The sequence below is a fragment of the Varanus komodoensis genome, unplaced genomic scaffold (assembly GCF_004798865.1).
Source record: "Varanus komodoensis strain SLA01 unplaced genomic scaffold, ASM479886v1 scaffold14_1, whole genome shotgun sequence".
NCBI classification, from domain to species: domain Eukaryota; kingdom Metazoa; phylum Chordata; class Lepidosauria; order Squamata; family Varanidae; genus Varanus; species Varanus komodoensis.
Window position 1 is genome coordinate 19093379 of NW_025335438.1, and position 23129 is coordinate 19116507.

Sequence of the window (23129 nt, forward strand, 5' to 3'; positions counted from 1 at the left end):
GAAATTAAATGCCTATCAGCTTAATCAGTTACTTATATTCTTGACTATAATGATCAATTCTTGAATTATACCAAATGTTTCCTGGAAATGCATGCCTGTGAAATTTAACTAACATTAATTTCAGTAAGTTTGAGATGAACAACGTCTTATAGATTCTGGACAATATTCTAGTGAATTGTGTTCGTTGCATCAGCTGCATGTGAGATTCTACTTTATAAAACTGATCACAAACAAGGAAATGCAAAGCTAAAACACACACAAGCTAATGTTTCAATTAGTTATCACTACATTAGCATGGGCCACATTGAGTTTGTTATGTATCAGCAAGCATATCCCATCTAGTTTCTGAGGTAATCTGGGGACAGAAACTGCATTGGTCTTCCTGGTGGATGACTTACACTAAGAAATAATTGGATGGTGGTGAGAAGAACTGTTCTCTTGGGCTCATCAGTGACTTTTAATACCCCTGACCATATTCTTCTTTTAGTTTGTTTAGCTAGGTAGAACTGGTGCTTCAGTGTCATCGTGACTCCAATCCTTTCTGAAAGGAAATTTCCCAAAGCCAGTGCAGGAGAATTCTTCTTCTACCTTGCGGCCACTAGTTTTAAGGGTGCCTTGGGATTCTAAATTATGATTTTCAACATGTACACAAAGCCATAAGGACAGATTCTCAACATCTCTCACCAATAGCTAAATTAGTTTGCAATAATGGGAGTTGTAGATTAAACATCTGGATGAGCACAAGTTGAAATTCCTTGCCCTAAGAAAAGTCACTCCGAGTTCTGGACTAAAGTACCATCCATACAGAGATGACACCCAGCACTACCTCTTGTTTCTTCCAACAAGCCTCAAGAAAGCTATGAAAATCCTGAGCAGGCATCTGGAGACATTGCAATGAATGAAGGCAGACAAGTTGAAAGCTGATCTGGATAAAACATAAGTAGTGTGGGTGGAGAAGCCTACTGATTTGGATAGAAGTGTGCAACTGGGGCTGGATGGCAGTGTCATCCCATTGAATGACCAACTACTCGGCATATGTCTTCTTATCCTTGACCATCTCTGGAGATACATATCCTCTTTATAGGGCTATCATTAAAGGTGGCTCAGAAACTTCCACTTTTGCAAACAGCCAGACCTTAATTTCCTTCAGATTTTTGAACCTGGTTTTCTTATAAGTGGCATCTGGCAGTTTTGGCAACTTCACAGGCCATACTTTACATGCACAGAAACACCATGAAATGGTATGATATACCTAAGCCATTTTCCACATTGCAGCACATGCAGTCCTTCCTATCTGTAACAGAACTGCAGCAGATTATGTTGAGCTGTAGGATCAGTTTGGCATGGTTCTGCCATAAGTAGAACTAATAAGCAATGAAAGACTGGAGTATGACAGACAAAATGGACATGAAATCTTCCTGCCCTCTCACCAAAATTGACAAGGAATTCTTTGTTGCTTTGATTTCTGCTGTCAAAGTCTTGGCTTGCTTTTGCGATATTTGTGCCAGTTCATACATCTCTATACATCTCACTGTTGATGAACTCAGGAAAATGAATTTCTGGGTTTTGGCAGCAAAGCCCAACGCAGATATAACATTAAATGCATAATGTCCCAACTTGCTAGTTGCACTGAGAGGAAATCACCTACAGGAAACATGAAAAGGAGTCTAATGTCCTTTCTCTCTATTTTAAATCTCCAGCTCTTATAGTAACTTTAAACCTCCTCTGCAACAGTACAGTGTGTATGCTTACGAACACACACAGCCAGCATTTAGGTTGGTCATCCGTTGGAAAACACAATTGCCAAATTTGACTTTAAATGTTCAGTTGCCACATTGGATATCAAGGTCATGCCCTGATTCTACTTGTGTTTTTAAGATGAATAAAGGAACAATTAATAAAGTAGCATCAAATATAGATGCTTCCAGAACATATGTATGGGAAGCAGCCCAGAAGGGCAGCAAGAGAGGAATATTTTTTTCCAAAATATTGGGGGTCTTATTTAAATAAAATCAAGTAAACATGTAATAAGAATTCTGGTGTTAAATCTATGAAAAAAAATGTTTCGTTGCACAGACAGTTGACAGTGCAATATGCAGGAATTATCACAGCATAATTGACACCCTAGTGTGCACTTCTGCTTAATTTAACAAGAATCCAGCTCCCCTATGTGTTTTTATACACACTTAGCAATAGCTGTTTCAGTGGCTTCCTCTTCATGATGAGCCACATTGTGTTCTTTGACAACAGATGGTGATAGTGCAAATATAGTCTTGGCTATAAGTGTTCAATAATAGACAGTCATGGGATACTGATATGAAACTTTTCAGCAAAAACATTAATGGAAAATTGAACCAATTAGAGAGGAGGCTGGTGGCCAATCAGCCTGGTGAAGGTCAAGGCAGGTCAGCACCAGCAGAGCCAGTGGGTCACAACAGGGAAACCAAGGGGGTGAAGCTAGGACGGTGGCAGGGAAGTCAGCTTGAAGATCGGTTTGAATTTTCAATGACCTTCCCAAGGTATGGCAAATCCATGAAGACACTTGAACATTTTTTTGTCATGGCGCTTGACCTCAGGGCCCTGCAGTAGCCCAAGAAAGATACAAAATATGATGAAATGCAGGTTGACCAACCTAGAAAGAACCTTTGGTATCTGCTGCCATGCCCTTTTGATCAGAGGTCAGGACCCTACCTGCATTTTTGGGCAAACAGATGCACATGCACATTTGCCCTTGAGCAACATCCATCTACCTCAGTCAGCCCTTTCTATTTCTGCAGTAGTAGACTCAGATGGTCATAAAGCAGCTGCTGTCAAAACATCTCCTAAAAGAGAACTTTTGCTCAAAAAGTAGGCTCTTTGGCTGCCAATTCCTAAAGCCTCTTCCTAGAAGCAGGCTATCCAACTGTGGGTTTCTTCAGTGTCCTCTGAGAAGCAGAAAGTTGTGAATAAAGTTATGGATAAAAGTTGTGAATAAAATATGACTAAATCGATAATTTTAGTGTTATGAGAGTCATGGAGGCCCACATGCAGCCTGCAGTTCACCCTTATTGCAAGGGCATGGGATTCCGTCCTTATTCTCTGATTGTCTTCTCTCTCATCCTGAGATACCCAATTCTTGACCCAGCCAAGCTTGGATACTTGGAAGGGACAGCACTGTTGGCCTCTTTATTCTTAAGAAAATAATTACCTAAAATACAGGTAACTTTTTGAATTCACCTCTACTCAGTATTGTTTCTATCTCTCTCAGGTGCTGACATTTTCCATCACAGATAGGCAGCTGCTCAGCAGTGATGAATTCCAATAAAAGAAAGCACACCTGTGTTTCATGTCCTAACTTGGCAGGCCTCATATAGAAGCCCTCATATGTCACCTTGACATTTTCAAACAGATTCTCCTTCTTCTGGAAGGGAACAGAAATTTCCCTGGCCTTTCCGTTTAGAATTGTATGCTTCTGGACTCCATCCTATTCCAAGCTGCAGGACAGCATTTGGTAGGGCTGTTTTTGGTGTGCATTATGTGGAATTAATTCCAAACATTTTAATATTATTCACTGCTGTAGTAAGAATTTGTGAATATAGTTATTTACACTAAACTGTTTCTGATTCAAATATTCACCTTAGCTGGTGATGCATGTGTACTTTTTAAAGGAGTATTTCCCACTAAGTTTGAACATTCATGTTACAGGATGGATGACAAAACATGTAAAAGTAGCATAGAAAAAGCTTTCTATGTGGGAAGTGACTTTAAAATTCTGCAAACAATCTATGAGTTATAGAACAGCTTTTATTAGGGCTAGATGTTTATATTAATATATTAGGTCAGCTGCTTAAAAATTCTTATGAATAGATTTGTATAAGCTATTGTTGCTTTTAAAATTGTTTCAGATTGGCTTTTGAACTTTTTAATTTTATGATATTTTTATTGCTATCTGTATTTTATGTGTTGTAAACCATGCAAAAAGCTCTGACTGTTGAAGTAATATAGAAATAACATACACACTGGCCCACTTTTCTTTAAAAAGGGTACAAACTTCCACCTCCATCATTTAATCTGCAATAACCCTATCAGGTGAGTTAACCCAAGAGCTAATGCCTAGACCAAGGTCACTTAATATGCTTCAAGGTTTGGTAGAGCTTTTAACTTAAATCTCCCCACAAGACACCAATCCTAGTCTGATACTTAAACTAATATAGCACACTGGATGCTCTAGCCACACAAATATCCTCTTCTGTATTATATGTGCTTCACCTTGTAACATCCCAGGACCTGGAATTGCCCCATTACCCTTTAACCTAAAGACACAATCACCTTTAGAATGCCATTCAATTTATATTTAGCTATTATTTCCAAAACATTGCAATGAATCACTTATATTCAATCAACAGTTTTTTTAGACCAATAGCTGAAGTCAATGACCTTATCCTCTTCCATTTGTAAAGCAAGGTTTCTTGTAAAGTGCATCTATTTTTTTCCTTCTCATAAACAGCTTGTACAACATGTTTTCATGCAGAAAATTATCAAGATAATGCATTTTGCATGAACCAGACTGTTCCACACAACCTGTAGATCTCAAGCAGATACAGATGAATGCTTATGGATTATATGGTTTCTCCCATTCCTTTCTTGTTCATTGAATTTCTCCTGGTTTAGCTAGGATAATTTTTAACATAATTCTGGAATTAGATCTTATGCAGTTTTCTGCAACTTTCACTTGCTTCAGTTCATTTATAGCTTTTCCTTGAATGTGCATAGCAATTTTCCTAATCCATGGATTGCAATACTACCAGAAAATAATCTTAGTGTAATTGTATTTTATGACCACATCCAGATTCACTTTGTCCAGTGTTTTATTATTGCATACATGTGTTAGTAAAACACCATACAAAAAGTATCTTGATACAAAAATATTTATAATTTTACATATATCACATTATAATCTAATATGATGAAATATTTTTGTAAAACATTTGTGATATTTTATTAATACATATCAGTAAAACAGACCAGAATAACCTTAAATCAATTGTGCACTCTGTGAAGGTAGCTTGTTTCATTTTTGCAGGATTTTAATCATGCACAGAAAAGAATTGAATGCTGAAACTATTCATGCACAGCATTCTGTATAGATTCAGAAGGTAAAAAGATAAACAGTAGGGAATTCCTAATACATTGGTGGTAAACTGGAAACAGCCCTTAGTAATTAAGAACTCCAAAAATGAAATTCAGAATGATCCCTGAAAATGCTTTGCAGGTTCATCATGTGAGGAGTGTCCACTCAACGAAAAAAAAACAAAATAATGAAGCTATGCCAGTGAGCTCGCCCCTAAAGTCAGAGTCCCCCAGGGTTCAGACTCCCCCATGTTAAAAGTATACGTTTGAGCTGGGGAAACCTTCATGCACAGACCACTGTAAACATACCCTGGTTCAGGTTGCCTGATTCAAAGGTCCATGCATGGAATTCAAGAGCAATGCCCTGATCACAAGGCTCTCCAGCCTCTACTATTCATGTGCTGAGCTAGACACTTGAGATGGGGAAGTCTATACTTGGTTAATGGGAAGATTATTTCTATCAGCTGAACAGCTGAAACTATGTGGAAAAGACTACATCAAGTCTTTTAATAAATATAAGCTAAAACAACTGAATGTATACGAGAAAGAAAGATTTGCTAAACATCTACTAAGCTTCATTTTATACATAGCCACCAAATCTACAGAGAGAGAGGGAGGAAGAGAGGGAGGCAGAAGAAGGCAAAAGAAAGACTATAATCTGTTCTTTTTCTATTTAATTACAATAGAACAATTGTAATTTAAGCTTTCCAAACATGCATTTCTCTCTTACCTGCTGGTTTACTGGAAAATTCCTGTTGATTTTTTTAATCTATAAAGGTGAATAAAAATGATTAATAAAATAAGAATATTCAACTATAAAATCAGTCATAAAATATGTTAACTGGTATTGTGAACTATTTTCTTGTGAAATTCTTCAATGGCTCCCCTACTGAATGACACCTGCTCAGTTAAATTTGTTCAAATGTTTTGAATTCTGAAATTAATTAATATCTTTGAGCATCATGCAAACTACTACTTCAGTTAACCTTATTTTACCTAAATGTTTAATTTTGTGAGGCAGTATCCATGCATTCTTTTAAATCTAGAAACACCTCCCGGTTTGTACTGCTAAAACTTGAAGGTATTCAGTCATGACTGGCTACTAACACAAAGAAGCTCCACTGATCTGCTGCCTTCCAAAAAGGAATGTCCTCTGCTTATTTCAGGACTGAACCCCTGGAACTGCTCAATCATTACTGTGCAAGCAGTGGGGGTGACTTGTGGAACAGAACTGGTAGAGCTGCCTGCATGCAAAATGAAAGCACTCCCCAAATGAGGAATGGGATTAAATACAGCCCATGGGCCACATCCAAATAAGTCTAATAATAGGACTAATTATGAACAACCTCATTTACTAACAGATGAAGCAGTGAAAATGGATGATTGATTGGTCTGTTCATTTCACATGTACCAGTTCTTAGCCAATTAATACTGTGGACATCATCAAGTTCACTGGATCACTAATCTCAGTAACAGAGTTCATGGAAGCACTAATGAGCACTATCAGCATTCTGAATTTGAATTTTTAACTACTGAGTACTTGCATATCTTGTTGCAATGCTCTGTATCTTAATGTATGGCTTGCATTCTTAGTTTTGTACTGCAATCCACTTTTGAAATATTTTTGGATCTGGCAAATTGCCTATGAATTGATCCAATCATAATAGTAATTCTTTAGGACTGTTCCAGAATGGATGAGGCTTTTACACACACACACACAGTTTACAGTCTTCCATAATTACAAGATAACATTTATGCACAATTATATGTCACAAGTACTAGTTTTGGCAATTATTTAATAATAAAAATAACAAAATGCAAAATATTCTTTCTACTTCCTCCAGGGCTTACTCTTCTAATTTATATCTATACAAAGGCCTTATAGGAATATGACAAGATAAAGTCATTTTAGTGACTTCATAGCTATATAGAGACAAAACATCACACCCCTGGACTGTGCAGTGATGTCAAAAACTTATAAAAAGGAGAACACAGCATGTTTTACAATATAAATTTCAATGCCCTATATAATTTAAAATATAACAACAGTATACTCTAAGATATAAATACATTACTGAGGAATAGCTATCAAAAACTAAAACTTAGCCATTTATTTTCTAGACAACCTCTCAGGCAAGGACACCCAAGTTTGAATTTGAAGGTTGTACACCTTTCAAATGCCATCTCTCTTTGAAAGTATGCAAAACTGACAACTCAAATGTGATCAGACCACCACTTCAGAGTATTCTGAAGAGCAACCTTGCATTTTACATGTGAACCTTTTACATGTGATACTATGCAAGTATATTTGGTACCCAAGAAGAAATAAATGCCTATACCTAGGTATATGCCATAATAAGGAAATTTCTGACCCACCCTAGCCTGCGTGCACACATATGCACTTACATTTGTTGGACTTCTTATAGCAGAGTGGATTATAGAATTCTGTACAGGGAAGCAATGTAAACATATTTTTGATATTAAAGAATTAGTGTCTGGTCACATTAATGGGCTAATGCCAAGAAGATAATTTATTATCTGACTGAATGTCATATACATGGTTCCCATGCACACAGCTTCCAATTCTTTTAACTGTCAAAATGACATAGAAAATATACTCCTAATATTCTTTTAATAAGCTTTCTTCAGCAGGTAAATCATTTAAAAGAACCTGTGCATCATTAATTATTAAAGAGCAGCCTAATACTATGTTTATCCATACTATAACCTCTGTGTCCAATACCAACTACAATTACCTCAGAGATACAGGGCAAATTGTGACCTTTAGGCTGGGACTCAGTCTTACCCAGATTGCTAATGAATTTACCACACTACATTGTGGAATACCATGTAGTAAACATACGTTTGTCACTCCCTCAAAATCTCCCCATGAAACCCAATATTAGAATACATACTTGTGTTGAACTTCAGTGCCAAATCTCAATACACACCTTGACACTGTTGATAAGGAATAGTGCATTGCCAACCTTCTTCCCTACTTCTGTTATACTTTTCATTCCCTGTTTTTTTCTGGCTATTCCATAGCAGTAGGGGAGAATTTTGATAAATTTGGATTGCCAGAGTTTCTGCCTATCATGTAAGGATAGGAAGTGGCCAAAGGTTCTTCTGCCTGTTTTTGTTGATTGGTTTGGTTTTATTTTTATTCTTTCATCCTTAGCCTCATGATTTGGCAGCAAAGAAGGCCTTAAAACCTTTGGCACAGTGAAGATCTGAATTCCCCTTGAGGTCTGGAAAGCAGTAAGTGATTAGTAAGGACAGCAGAAGATCCTGCCACTATATAGCCCCCACTTATATAGTCTCCTCTTCTGCAGGACTAATGGAGCTCCAGCCAATATTTGTAGTGAAAAGGCTTCCTGTAAAAAGTGCTAGCTGGCTGACCCAATCAATCAAGGTGTGGCTGAGGTGGCTGGCATGAGTAGCTCTAAGATCTTAGATCTCTTGGTCTTAAGCATATCACCAAAGATCAGCAGTGATGTCAGAGATTTGTGCCGATGTTGGAGACTTTCTGCAGAAGGTGATTGATGCTCCTCTCCTCTCCAGCAAAAATTCATGCATATATGAGCATGAATGGAAGAAAACCAAAGGGAACCTTTTCAGTGCTAAGCTGCAACATGAATTTTATTGCGCCAATATGAGATGATAAAAAGAAAGGAAAGCACCACTGATATTCAATTATCCTATGAACAAGATCTTAGACATGAATGTGATTGAGTCAATAGAACTATTAGGGGCATTACTCAATAACATCAACTTCAGTTTATGATATTTAACTGCTCAACTTAATCCAAGCAATGGATTCTGCGGTCAAAATTAGCAATAAGCATTTCATATATTTAATTAATTAAGATTCTATACCAAAGCCAAAGTTCTCTGGCATCTTACAAAGATTAAAAGCTTTAAAATACATCATAAAGACCATAAACATACAACACAGATAAAATGCAGATATAAAAATAATGTACAACAATAAACAAAAATTACTGAAGACAAATTATAAACCTCATCATGTGCTGTCAAATGTCCAAGAAAAGAAGGATTTAACCTGTTGCTGAAAAAAAATAACAAAGTTGGTACCAAAAAAGACCTTTTCAGTGAAATCACTGCATAATGTGGGGGGAGGGGTCTGCTACTGAGAAGGCCCTCTCCTTTAGTACCACCTTCCAAACCACTTGGAAGGGAGCCATGGAAGATGAACTTAGTGCATCTGTAGGGTCATGCTGGGAGAAGTACTCCATCATGTTTTGTGAGCAGTGTAAGGCTTTATAAGTCAAAACCAGCCCCCTGAATTGGGCTTAGAAGCTTACAGACAGCCAATGCAAGCTGGCCAGAATCAGTGCTATCTGTTCACACCTTCTGGTCCCTGTTAGCATTCTGGCCACCACAAATTGTACAAGCTGCAACTTCTGCACCATTTTCAAAGGCAGCTCAGCATACCAACATAATAAGTCATAATGATGTTCCTTTTTAAAAAAAATAGTCACAGGAAGGCAGAAGCAGCTGGATGACACAATTATCTAGGAGTCAAAACACATGCTAAAACTGTAGGCACCTATTTTCTCTTTTTTACCACTTCTTATGGATTATGGAATTATGGAAACAATTACAATTATGGAAACAGACTGGGATTCTAGTATGCGATGGGCAGTTTGTGCCCTTTGACCCTAGCTGTGTTTCTGATCTGGATCACACCATCACACCTGCAAATGAACAGATTAAAGGTGGTTTTGCAGATCAGAACCCAGGTGTTAGACACAGGATCAAAATACTCCTACCAATCTGCACTTTAGCATAGTTTAGCCCTCACAAAAGGAAGAAAGTTTTGGGCTATATCATAAATATGCATAATTTGAAGGATTTGTTCAGCAGAAAACACAAAAAGCCTCATTTTTAAAGACCACATTCTAGTTCTAAATAGGGCAATTAAAAAGAAAGAAACATTTTCCTTTAAAATTCTGAAATATAAATAATGACCCTTTTTATTTTTCAAAAGCTGTTATTTCCTATTCTGCAATAGATTAAACAAGGCAGGGAAATTAGCAAGTCTCATGCAATTTACATTTAATTAAACAGATTTAGCCTAATACGTGCATGCAGGGGAAACCTGCTGCCACTCTTAAAAGTTTGAAGACTATTGCTTGCTATGAGATGCCATCAAGATCATCAGCTGATTATAACTATGATAATCTTTTCTATTTTCTTTAAAATACTAATTATTAAAGTATCCCTGAAAGTATCATGCTACTAAATTTGCCAGTACTAAAATATGGTAACTTTTATTTATCAGGCTGTGTGGCATCTGCAAGTGATGAAATGATCAGTGCCTTTCTGTAGCATTTTCAAAGTTTCTCCTGCATTGGGTCAGCCCCTACTCAGCTCTCCAGCATTTATAAACTAAATCAGGAATCTGGAATTCTCAGCACAACTGTGCGTGCAGTGAAGTGGCTGACAGTCCCTAAAGTGTTTCTGAAAAGCCAATCTGGCATTTTGGCAAGGAAGACATTTGAAAATTGATTTATTTGCCTTCTTCACTCCCTATAGTTGCTTGGATCCTCCCAGTAGCCTGATTCTATCATATTTGTTTTCAGCTGATAACACTTTCCATAGCATTTAATCTTACAAGCTTGGTAATTATTCCCTACAATCAATGACTAAATGTGATTCTGAGTTTTAGCACATCTAGACAGTATTCTTTTCTCCCCAAGGGTCTGATGAATGATTTAAATACACTGTTTTGAACTTGTAGAGAAAATTCAAGTATCACTGCAAATGTGATTAAAAAAGAATCTCACATAGAATTATGTGAATTGCACAAAGAGATTTCATGGCAATGCTACTGGTTTCCAAGCAGAACATTGTACTTCAGCCCAAATGCTTAAGATGTAAAGCAATTCTGTCTTAAGGCATAATTAACTATGAAGCTGAATTGCAAGAAAAATATCCTGAGTAAACAGGGCTAGTTCTCCCACAAGCAGGGTGAGATCCAGCAGTGGCTGGTTTCTTCAATTTTACTCTAGCTTGTAGCCTTAACTTTAAGGGCGCTTTCTGCATTGCTGACCCTCTTGGGAAAAGGTTCAACACTATGCACAGTTTTTTAACAGTTCACACAAAAATCCTGAGTATGTACATCACCCCACTGACATTGGTGAGACTGTTGCCACATACAGCAGATCAGAACGACCCATGCAATTTGCATCACTATCCGGATGCCTGATAGGTTTTTTTTTTTTTGCATGAATTGCATTGTTACCTTCTGTGGAGAAGATCTCCACATCTCTCTGCGCAATCAGCACCATTTCGGTCTGCTCTCCATAGAGCACTACTGTCTGCTTGCCTTACACTTCACTGCATCTTGCCCTGGCCCTTACTCCAAGGAAGTTTTTGTATTAAAAAGCCTGGGGTTAATAATTTAAAGCCACCTAAATTCTGATATTTGATATTTAATATAATCAATACTTAATCAATTGTATTGCATTAATTCTGAGGCTAATTATGAATTCCACTGATGCACTTGCACTTTCACAAAGAGAAATAATAATCAAAAACTAACATACCAAAAATATATAAGGAATTTATATGCCCTACCAACTGCAAGTATTTTATTTTTTTAAAAAAATCCCACAGTATAAACTACACATAACATCCAAGGTTACCAATTTGCTGAAACATTTATCATTACACCACCATACTGAAAGTACAAGAATCACTACTTTCATGAAGAACCTGCTGCATATTAACCATAAAAGAAGTCTGGGTAATTCCATAGATGATCTACTATGATCGAGTGCCTATCTGTTTACATTCCATTTGCTGAAAATGGTTTTCCTCTTACTTCTTGGAGAACTAATCTTCCTCCTAGACAAATAATTTATCAACTTTGTTGCTTCATTTTAAGGCATTTCAGATTTTTTATTTTTAATGCTCTTACAACTCTTTCTTCTTGAAGGAAATGGGTGGTTTCTTCAGATGTGAACTTAATCAGAACATGGTGCAATTGTAGGGATGTCCGATCTGTCTAATCCAAACTTGATGTACTTACTAGTTATGTCATACAAGTGAGGTGATCCCAAGGATTTGAATGAGCCAGAATGAAAGACAAGAAGGAATGAGCCTCACTCATCTCTAGCACCAAGGTTCAGTTTGGTGCAGGTACATAACAAACATATAATTCTCATCTCTGTGCTAGAAATGGGTAGTTGATACTCATGGGCTTGCCCCTATATTTCTCAGATGCCCTCATTTTTATAGGAGCTGAGCAGACTGGCATGTTTCCACCTCTTCATTCCAGAGTGAAGTGGAAAGAAAGGGTAGAGGTGTGTGCCTTTGTTTCCATACCCAACGGACACACCAAGAGTCCACTGGATTAGAGGCAGAGTAAGGTGATGTTCCTACATCTCTTTCTTCCAGTTTCAAGCTAGCAGAAGCTGATGAAGCTGGACAAGCTTACAAAATTATAGTAACTACTATAGTACCCATGGAAGCAGTGAAAAACCTGCCTTTCTTTTTCAGTTTCAAGCTAGAAGAAAGAGGCAGAACTTTTATCTGGGATAAATTAAAGTGCACATTGGATGCACAAGGAAATGAGCTTCTTCAACCCTCTAGTTCTGAATTATTGGAGAGAAGGAGTCCATTTTCTGCCTCTGTTCAGGAACCAGTGAAAAGCTGAAAAGAGTATCAGAGCCTTGATCTCCATTTCAGAGATGCAGCACATAGTCATGGCAGTAGCACAGCTCTGATTGGCTAGTGAGACCAGCCAAAATTTGTTGACTCCTTTGCCCTGCTATGGGTGAATGAATTGACCTGTAGTGCAATCACAGGTAGCATGCCAAGCATGAAATTTGAAAATGTTTCTATGGAAGGAAATTTCAGGTAAATTCAATAGTCCTTGTTTTTTTTCTTTTAAACACACACACACACACACACACACACAGAGAGAGAGAGAGAGAGAGAAAGAAATTTCAGTCTAAAAATGGATAACACAATAGGCACACCTATGCAGATCTGTGTAACTTTTTAAATGGCAGCAGAATTTAGGGTTACCATGGTGCACATTTTTCCTCGGAAAGTCTATGTTAAAAGTATCTAAGCCAAATGTAATATATTTTAATTTTTGTTGTTTCTGAGTGTCATTTGCAAATGCATTACATACATCAAAAAATAAAACTATCTGAAAAGTAAAGTCATCCCACTGAATAATATTATCTTCAGAAGGAACCTTAATATGAAAGTTAGGTACCAAGGCAGGGAATGAAGGAATGCCCTCAAACTCACCTATTTAATTTAATCTGCCCCAAGATAGTCTTCTCCCTGGAAAGGTGCATCACCACTACCAAAAGGTGCTTTGAGTATTTTCCATGAGTGATGCTAAAGGGAACCTAAAGGGAAAGCACTTGAAGGCTCTCCTCATACATACATGATGACAGAGAACCTGGCAAAAGTTATTCATGCACTTGTGACCTCTTGCTGGATTATTGCAATGTGCTTTACGTGGGGCTTCCCTTGAAGATACAGTATACCCCCGTGAAGTCGCGGTTCAGCATTCGTGGCTTCAGTCTTTTGCGGATTTTTTCTCCGAGTGAGTCCAAGCTGATCTCCTTGAGAGTAAGCCAGCATCTCGCTGTGTGGCAGCTTACTCACAAGGAGATAGTTTCCTCTGAGTTTGGACTCGCTCAGAGAAAACGATCTCTGCATGCGCTCACCCATGCCCCTGCCTTGCCATGCATGCGTACCCACCCCCCAGCCCGGCCTGTGCCTCCTGCCCGTGCTGTCTTGGTGGCCGGTGCCCATTGCCAGCACCAAATTTGCGGTTTTTCACAATTTGCAGGTGCTTTAGGAATGTAACCCCCAGAAATTTCAGGGGACTACTGTATTCCAGAAACTTCAATTGGTCCAAAATAGGGCAGCTAGACTGCTGACAAGGACTGGCAGATATGAACGTATAAAGCCAGTCCTTTACCACCTCCAATGGTTACCAATGGAGGTCCAGGCCCAATTTAAGGTGTCAACATGAGTGTTTAAAGCCCTGAACAACCTGGGCCAGGGTATCTAAAGGCATGCTTCCTCCTGTATGAACCTATCTAGCCCCTTGGGTCTACATCTAAGTCCCTTCTGAGGGAGCTTTCTCTCCCCCTCCCCCATATAAGGAGAGTGGTCTTCTTGACACCTCAACTTTGGAATGAATGCCCCAGAGAGTTTCACCTGGCACCCTGTTTAAATTCCTATTGGTGCCAGGTGAAGACCATATCATTTATCCAGTGTTTTAATTATTAGGTTTTAATGGTGGTTATATTTTACAATAGAGTGTGGTTATGCCTTTTATGTAATTTTAGATTCTGTTAAGATATGACATGTGTGCTTTTGTCATTTTATGTTTAAGAGTTTAATATTGTGTTTTTACTTTCTTTTATGGTTTTTATATGATTTTATTGATTGTATACATTTGTCTGTAACTGCCCAGGGAGTCTTGTGGCTAATGGGGTGGGCTAAAAATCTAATAAAGAAAGAATATGGAAAATCATTCCTCAACAAGATTCCTAGAACCAGCCTTTAATTTGCTCTCTTTTATATAACAGTTTTGACCTAGGAGACAGAACTGCTTCAAGGCCCTTTCTTTTTCTTTCCTGGGCTTAATAATGCCCAGAATAATAATAATAAAGAATATGTTAATTACTGAACAAATACGAAGCATTAGTACAATCTCATACTGACTTGTATGCCCTCCTTGTGTTTGGCTACAGTACCCCATACTCCACTTTCCATGCTACAGTTAATGGACCTGAGCAGGTTGACCTTTCATTGCTTGAGAGGTTATGGCATTAGGGTACGATCCTGCGCATGTTTAGACAGAAGAAAGCCTACAGTTCCCTGGCTGAGGATCATGCACCTTGTATTCAATTAAACCTTAAATTAAGTCTATAGAGACTGAAAAATTATATCTATAACTTTATGACTGTTAATTTTTAACATCTGAGAATCTTATGACGCTTTAACAAATAACAAATAAACTTATTAAGGATTAAGTAGAAAAGCAACATCCCTCTGACCCAAACTATTTATTGTTTTTGTTCTCTTTACCAATCCTGAATTTACAGAGGTTATTGATATTCAGCATTTCTTCTATCTCTCCTCCAAACCATCAGCAGCTGTTTCAAGTTTCCCATCCCCCTGCCTACTTAGCACAAGGGTTCTTGGCAGGCTAGATGAAAGCTCCGCTACAGGAACCTTTGCTGTTAACCTCACAGATACTCAACAGGAGCTTCTAAAGCCATTCAGCTGAACAATGAAGATGAGGGAGGAACAATTCCACCTCATCCTTAATAGGTTTGGTTTATCAAGTTGCTTTTTGGCCATCTCTGTGAAGAAAACCTCAAAAGGTTTTTAAAGCAGCATTGACTGGGCCCAGAATATCTTGCTGCAAGCTACAGGTTTTCTCTGATTCAAGCACAGATGTAATCTATAGAGCTTAACCCATGCTTATTCAGCCTGCAAGGTATTCAGGCAACCCTTTTCATACCTGTGAGGTTCTCCATGTCATATTTTATCCTGATTTGTTTTCTGTGTGCTTCTCAATGGCATGAAGAATCCATCTCCACATCTCAGTGAGATTATACTTATTCCTGAGATACAGATGGATTTGCACCACAGCCAAGAACAAATAAGGATGCAATTCAAATACAGATAATCCAATGTGCTATATTTCAGTTTGTTTGAATGTCTGCAAAAATCCCTGTAACTTTTTGGCACTGCATGTCAACCGAAACAGCAAACATCGGTGACCCAAATTAAGGCATCTTACACTATAATGGTACAAAAATGGTTAACCTCAACAGTATGTGTGCCAATAGTGATCTTGTTAAAGTCAGATGAATCACAGGCATTTCAAATCACAGCCAATTGTTATAATTTATATGTGTATCCTTGTAGCTGTATTTCCTTGTAACTGCATGACTAAACACCCTTTTTGTCCTTAAATGTTCTGAATAACTGAGTGCTCAATTCCTGCTGTCCAATATCTAATTCTTAACTGCTATCAAACATTTAAAGAACATTATGTCTTGATTACAGATCAATTCCCATCAGACATTACGCAAACCCAGTTACAGACAAACCGTAGCAATTTCATTCTGAGAGGCCATTAACTATGAGCATTTAAGCCTTATGACATTTCACAATAAATACCATGAAGGAAGTACTAGCCATCTCTTTTTGTTACCCAGTATCATAAGATAACTACATTGATACTGGCACATGGGGTCCAGCAAAAGGATCTAGTGCTGGGGTGATGAAATAATGGCTCCATTTAAATGTCTAATTTTGGCTATGAGGTACTATGAAATGTTCTGTGTTGGATGACAGCCTCCCCCCCCCCCCCCAGTTCAATATGGGCTCAAACCACTTTCACACTATATTGCAAAGTACTGCAAAAAAAATCATAATCTAAGTCAATTCATTCACTTGAGCTGTTGGGCCAAAATGACTTGCTGCCTCCATTTTCTTGCCCATTAGACTACAACATGCTTGGCATAGGAGCTTAGTGTCAAAAGAACCTCCCTGGGCCCAAACCTGGCTCGCTTAGGGACCAAGTCCCGCATTCCAGATCCCCAGGTTGCCATACTTCTTTCCCATGACTCCACATCTTTCCCCCATCTACAGATGTTTGATACAGAAGAACAGTCATACAGGATCACACTGATGGTCCATTCAGTCCAGCACTCTGTTCACATAGTGGTAAACCAGCTGCTCACAGGATCTTTCAAGCAGGACTGGTATGAGAGTTCCACATGCCTGGGAGCAACTGGTACATGCAGGTATGCCACCTCTGATAGCCCCACACCCTCCAGAATGTTGTCCAATCCCCTTCTAAAGCCATCCAAATTGGTGGCTACCAGTACTTCTTGTGAAAATGGATTCCTCAGTTTAACTATCTGTTGTGTTCTTTTTACCAGTTCTGAAATCACCACCAATTAGCTTCATGGGGTGACCCTGAATTCTTGTATTATGGACAATGGAAAAAAGTTTCTCTTTCCACTTTCTCTACACAATGCATTCTCTACACAATACATCTCTGTCATATCTTTCCTTAATCACATTTTTTCTAAGCTAAATGATCCCAGTTGTTGTAATAATTCCACATAGAGGAGTTACTCCAACCCCTTCACCAGTCTAGTTGCCCTTTTCTGTATTTTTTCCAACTCAGTACTGTCCTTTTTCAAATAGTTTAGTGTCATCAACAAACTCGACCTCGTTATTGCTTACCCCTACATCCAGGTCATTTATGAATAAATTTTAAAGCAATGGTCCTGGTTGCATCCTTCCATTGGGAGAATTAGTATGCTTTCTGTTCTTCAAACAGTTATTGGTGCATAGTGATTTTATGGTGGAGGAGGATATAGAAACATAGAAAACAGAGTGAGTAAGACGGGGTCTCCGGGGCCATCTAGTCTGACCTCCGGCACCAGCCAGCTCCACTCACAACATGCCCACCATGTGGACGTCCAGCCTATCCTTGAACACCCGTACCGATGGGGCCTCAACGACCTCTCGTGGAAGCCCATTCCACACCTTCGGGGTCCTGACTGTCAGGAAGTGCTTCCTGGCATCCAAACGGAACCTTGGCTCCCTGAGCTTTGCTCCATTGGAGCGTGTCCTGCCTTCCTCTGCACGGGAGAACAGGTCTCTACCCATCTCCATGTGACATCCCCTCACGTACCTGTAGGTCGCCAACATATCCCCTTGGACTCTCCTCTTTCCAGGCTGAAGAGACCCAGTTCCCTCAGTCTCGCCTCATACGGCATCCCCTGCAAACCGGCCACCAACCTTGTGGCCCTATGCTGCACTGACTCCAACCTGGCTATATCCTTTCTGTAATGAGGAGCCCAAACCTGAACACAATACTCCAGTTGCGGGTGCACCAGAGTCGTGTAGAGTGGTAGTAATACCTCTCTTGCTCTAGAAGCCACACTTCTGGCTATGCAACCAAGGGTGGCGTTCTCCCTCCTGACCACCGCATCCCACTGCAGACTCATGTTTAGCCTGCAGTCAACCAGTACCCCGAGGTCCCTTTCACAAGTGCTGCTCTCCAGCCACTTGTCACCTAACCTGTACTTATGACAGCTATTCCTATGCCCCAAGTGCAAGGCCTTGCACTTATCCACATTGAACGCCATCCTGTTGTCTCCTGCCCACTTCCATAGTCTGTCCAGATCCTTTTGGATCTGGAGTACCTGCTCCTCAGTTGTGGCCACTGCTCCAGTTTTAGTGTCGTCGGCGAATTTGATCAGCAGACTGTTCACCCCCTCTTCCATGTCGTTAATGAAAAGATTAAATAGGATCGGCCCCAGGACAGAGCCCTGGGGGACCCCGCTTGTCACTGGCCACCATCCTGATGATTCCCCACTAATGGTTACCTTCTGCTTTCGGTCAGTCAACCATGCCCTAATCCACCAGATAGTGCTTTGGTGTATCCCAAAACTCCTCAGTTTCTTCACCAGGATATCATGGGGCACTCTGTCAAAGGCCTTGCTGAAATCCAGGTATACCACATCCACTGCATCCCCTCCATCTAGCCATCGTGAAACCTTGACATAGAATTCCACAAGGTTTGTCTGGCAGGACCTGTTTTTGCGGAAGCCGTGTTGTGTGGCTGTCAGTCTCCCTTCCCTATCTAGCATCACTAGATCTCTCTCTATTATGAGCCTTTCCATTGTTTTTCCTACAATGGACGTAAGGCTAACCGGTCTATAATTCCCCATGTCCTTTCTACTACCCTTTTTGAAAATTGGGACCACTGATGCCAGCCTCTAGTCCTCTGGAACTTCACCCGTTCTCCACGAGGTCTCAAAAATGGATGCCAGCGGGCATGAGAGAACCCCTGCCAACTCTCTAAGTACTCTCGGGTGTTACCCATCAGGGTATGGCGCCTTTGTAATGTCCAATGCCCTGAGGAGCCCCTCGACTTCAAGGGGGGGTGACTCTAATCTGTTCCCCTAAGTCCCCAGACTCATCTAATCTCCTATGCGGATATCCCCCATCCTGCTTTGGGGAGAACACAGAGGCAAAATAGTCATTTAGCATCTGTGCCTGTTCCCTCATATCAGTCACTGGATCTCCTTGCTCCTTATTTAGTGGTCCCACCACTTGCATCCCCTTCCTCTTCCTATTTACATTCTGAAAGAAGCCCTTTTTATTGCTCTTGATATTCTTGGCAAGTCTCAGCTCGTAATCAGCCTTAGCCTTGCGAAGAATCCTTCTGCAACAGGCCTCCTCCTCCCGGTACACCCTTTTCTCTATTTCCCCCAGTCCCCATTTCCTACGGAGGTTCCTCTTGCATCTAATCCCTCTAACCACCCCCTTTCGCATCCATGGTGGCACTCTCCTCTGCCTCCCCACCTTACTGCCTAGAGGTATCATCAAGGCGTGCGCCTCCAAATCCTCCCTTTTGAGTGCTATCCACCCCTCCTCAACTTGCTTACCTTCCTGTAACCTATCCCCGGAGACTTCCCCCAGTCTGGCCTTCAGTTGGCCAAAGTTGGACCTCTTGAAGTTCCAGCTTCCAGTGCTCGACCTGCTGCATGTCCGCAGTCCCCTGATCTCAAAGCAAAGGATGGAATGATCACTCGCATCCAGAGCTCCCCTAATCTGTACTTCATCTATCAGCTCCTCCCTATTGGTCAAGACCAAGTCAAGGATGTTTCCCCCCCTCGTCGCCTCCTGGACTCTCTGTGTGAAAAACACTCCCTCAATAGCTTCTAGGAAGCGATGTGACCTGGCTGTCACCGCAGAGTGAGTCTCCCAAGTAATATCCGGGAGACTGAAATCTCCCATAATTACTGTGTCCCTCCCTCAAGATATCCTTAGAATCTGGTCTGTCAGGACATCATCTAGGGTCTCAAGTTGACCTGGAGGGCGATAACATACCCCCACTGTCAGGTCTCTTTCCCTGTCAAAACCCCTAAGTTTCACCCAGACTGCCTCTACCGAATCCTCATCTGTGCTGCATTCTATCTCACTGCATCCTATCCCTTCCCTGACGTATAAAGCCATGCCCCCACCTCTCTTTCCCTTCCTGTCCTTTCTAAAAAGGTGATACCCTTCTATGTTCATGTTCCAGACTTGCCTTTCATCCCACCAAGTTTCTGTGATTCCCACCAAATCATACCCTCCTATTCCCAGGAGAGCTTCAAGCTCTTCCTGCTTATTACCCATGCTCCTAGCATTGGTGTACATGCACCTCAACTCCTTCCCACTGCTTCCTTTCTGTGGAGTTCCCAGCCTCCTCCTTCCTCCCATCCTCCCTAATACCTGGCCCCTCTCTGAAGGAGTCCTGTCAGTCCCTGCAATATCTCTAAAACCCTGCTCCCAGAGCCCTGATCCTCCCCCCACACTTGTCCAGTGCAGACACGTTCCTGGGGAGCCTGAACCCACCCCCCCCCGGCTCAGGTTAAAGTCTTCCGGACGAAGCTCGCTAGAGCATCTCCAAAGGATCTTTTCCCCATCCTCGTGAGGTGTAACCCGTCCCTTGCCAGAAGTCTGTTGGCAAGAAAACGAGTGCCATGGTCGAGGAACCCGAAGCATTCCTTCTGGCACCACACCCTAATCCAGTCGTTCACCTCGGAGGCCCTCCTGTCCCTTCCTGGCCCAAATCCCTGGACAGGTAAGATTGATGAGAAGGCCACTTGGGCCTTCAGCTCCCTGAGTTTCTTCCTCAAGGCCTCAAAGTCCTTGGTGGTCCCAACCACACCCTGCCTGGCCACATCGTTTGTGCCCACATGGATCACCAGGAGCGGCTGGTGGCCCCCGGAGCAAACAAGATGCTCCACTCTGTTCTTTACATGCCAGATGCGTGTGCCCAGCAGGCAGCAAACCTCCCTTGTCTCCAGGTTGGGGCGGCACACCGCCGCCTCAGTGCCCCTCAGCAGGGAGTCCCCAACAACAATCACCCGCCGTCATACCTTCCCGGTGCTGGTGGGCAGCCGTGCCCTGGCCCTCGGCTCTCCTGCAGCAGCCCCCTTGCCGCCTGACGTCTCAGGCTGGGGGTCCTGCTGGTCCCCCGAGGCCTCATGAGCCGCAGCCTCCCCAAGTGGAGAGAACCTGTTTCCCAGCTCCAGATTGGTGCCAGGAGAAGGAGGAGGCCGTGCTGGCCTCCTCCTCCTTTGGGTGACATACCTCCATGTCTCCGCAGCTGATCCTCCCGTGGCCTCTCCCTCAACCCTCGGTCCAGAGGGGGGCTGCTCTGGGGGGGCCTGGAGAGCTCTCTCGGCCCTCAGGCACCTCACCTCCTCTTCTAGCAGGGTCACCATCTTGCACCAAGGGCAAGTGTATCCCTGCCTCTCCTGGGGGAGAAGGGCGAACATGTCGCAGCTCTTGCAGCAGACAGCAACACCCGTGACTTCCGCCAAGGCCATCTCCTGGTCTGCCATCAGTATCCCTTCTGAGACCTTACCTTGGTCCCCTGCCTTGTTAGTCCTGCAGTTCCTCTCACTTGCCCAGTTCTCCCAGACAAAAACCCACTCACACACACACACGAGGATAAAATGAACTTAAATTTAAATTGGAAGAAAAACAAAGCACTGCAAAGCACAGCACAGCACAAGCAAAACAAACAAACAATCAAACCTCTGCGTCTCAGGGAAGGGAGTCTCCGGACAGCCTGGGCCACAGCCAAGGGATGCACACAAGGTACGACGCCCCACCCCTCTGCTCCCTCCTGGCTGCTCTAGCCTCTCTGGCCCCGCCCCCTTCCTCTCCGCTGCTCCTGGCCCTCTGCTCCGCTGCCCAGCTCCTACCTTGCCTTCACCAGTCCCTGGTCACTCAGCGCTCTCTCCTAGCCTGTGCCTCTTCTGCTCTGCCAAGAGGCCAGAGCCAAAACTCACTGCCAGCTTTGTTGGCTATTTACTAACTTCATTATCAAGGAGAGAGTCCCTGCATACCCCAGTTACTGAGGATGGAATTCTTGTACCCATCCTGCTTAAAGGGATTTCGTGAACAGCAGGTATGCCACTGCTTGAATGGCATGCTCGACCAGATAGACCAATGGTGTGATCCAGCATGGTTTTTCTTATGTTAAGAGCTGGCCAACTGGCTATGTGTTGTGAAGGGAAGGCAGGTAAGGGATTGTGTGGCTGTGCTCTGTAATACCACCCTTTTGACCAGATACCCTGTTAAGAAGCTCAAACATATTAAATGTGTGCACTTAAAATTGGGATTCAAAGGCAGACTAGAAATTCTGCTGGAAGATCACCTTATTGCCTAGCAAAAGCTCTGGCCAAACTCACAGAATTGGTCACAGAACTGGTGCTGGATCCCCAATGTTGCATTTGAGTCCATCCAGTTTGTCAGGTGCTACCCATGAGTGAATGATGACCATGGTCCTGATCTAGGTGGTTTCTGGACCCACACATACTGCTGGACACGTACTCAATGCTACCCTCAGTCTTGGCTTGATCAAATTATTCACAAAAAAGAAATAAAATACAAATAAGAAAAGGAAGAATACAGATAGATAGATGACAGATGGTTAGATAGATGGAAAAGATACCAAGGAATATTACAGAAATATACTGTAAATTTTCAACATCTAACCTGTTTATGAGAAAGCAAAAATTTCTATCTCCTCTAGCCACTGTTAAATGGAACACTTGTCAATTAAAGTTCAACCATATTGGTGTGCTTTAAGAACTCCAGGATAGATACCACTGGGACCTGCTGATTTATTACCTTACAGTTTGTCAAAAAGGTTGAGAATTTCATCCTTTGTCACTACTACCTGACTTAATCTCTCCAACTTCCTTCCTGAATACATACATTCATGAACAGGAATCCATTCTGTATCCTCAGCTGTGAAGACAGATTAAATGAATTCAACTTCTCTGCAATCCCTTTATTCTCCTTTAGAGCTCCTTTTATTCCATTTTCCTCCAATGCCTTTTTAGCTGTTTTCTTCTTTTGATATATTTAAAGAATTATTTATTGTTGACCTTCATGTTGTTAGTGATATGCTCTTC

The 23129-nt window shown here is 41.4% G+C and overlaps 1 protein-coding gene across 1 annotated transcript in view; it reads right to left on the minus strand.

Annotated features, from left to right (window-relative positions):
* Positions 1-23129, minus strand: part of SNTG1 (syntrophin gamma 1) — a 247526-nt gene that overhangs the window by 70078 nt on the left and 154319 nt on the right. Inside the window, exon 13 of the mRNA XM_044424428.1 lies at positions 5840-5878. Coding sequence (XP_044280363.1) covers positions 5840-5878 — 39 coding nt within the window. The remainder of the gene's footprint in view (positions 1-5839; positions 5879-23129) is intronic.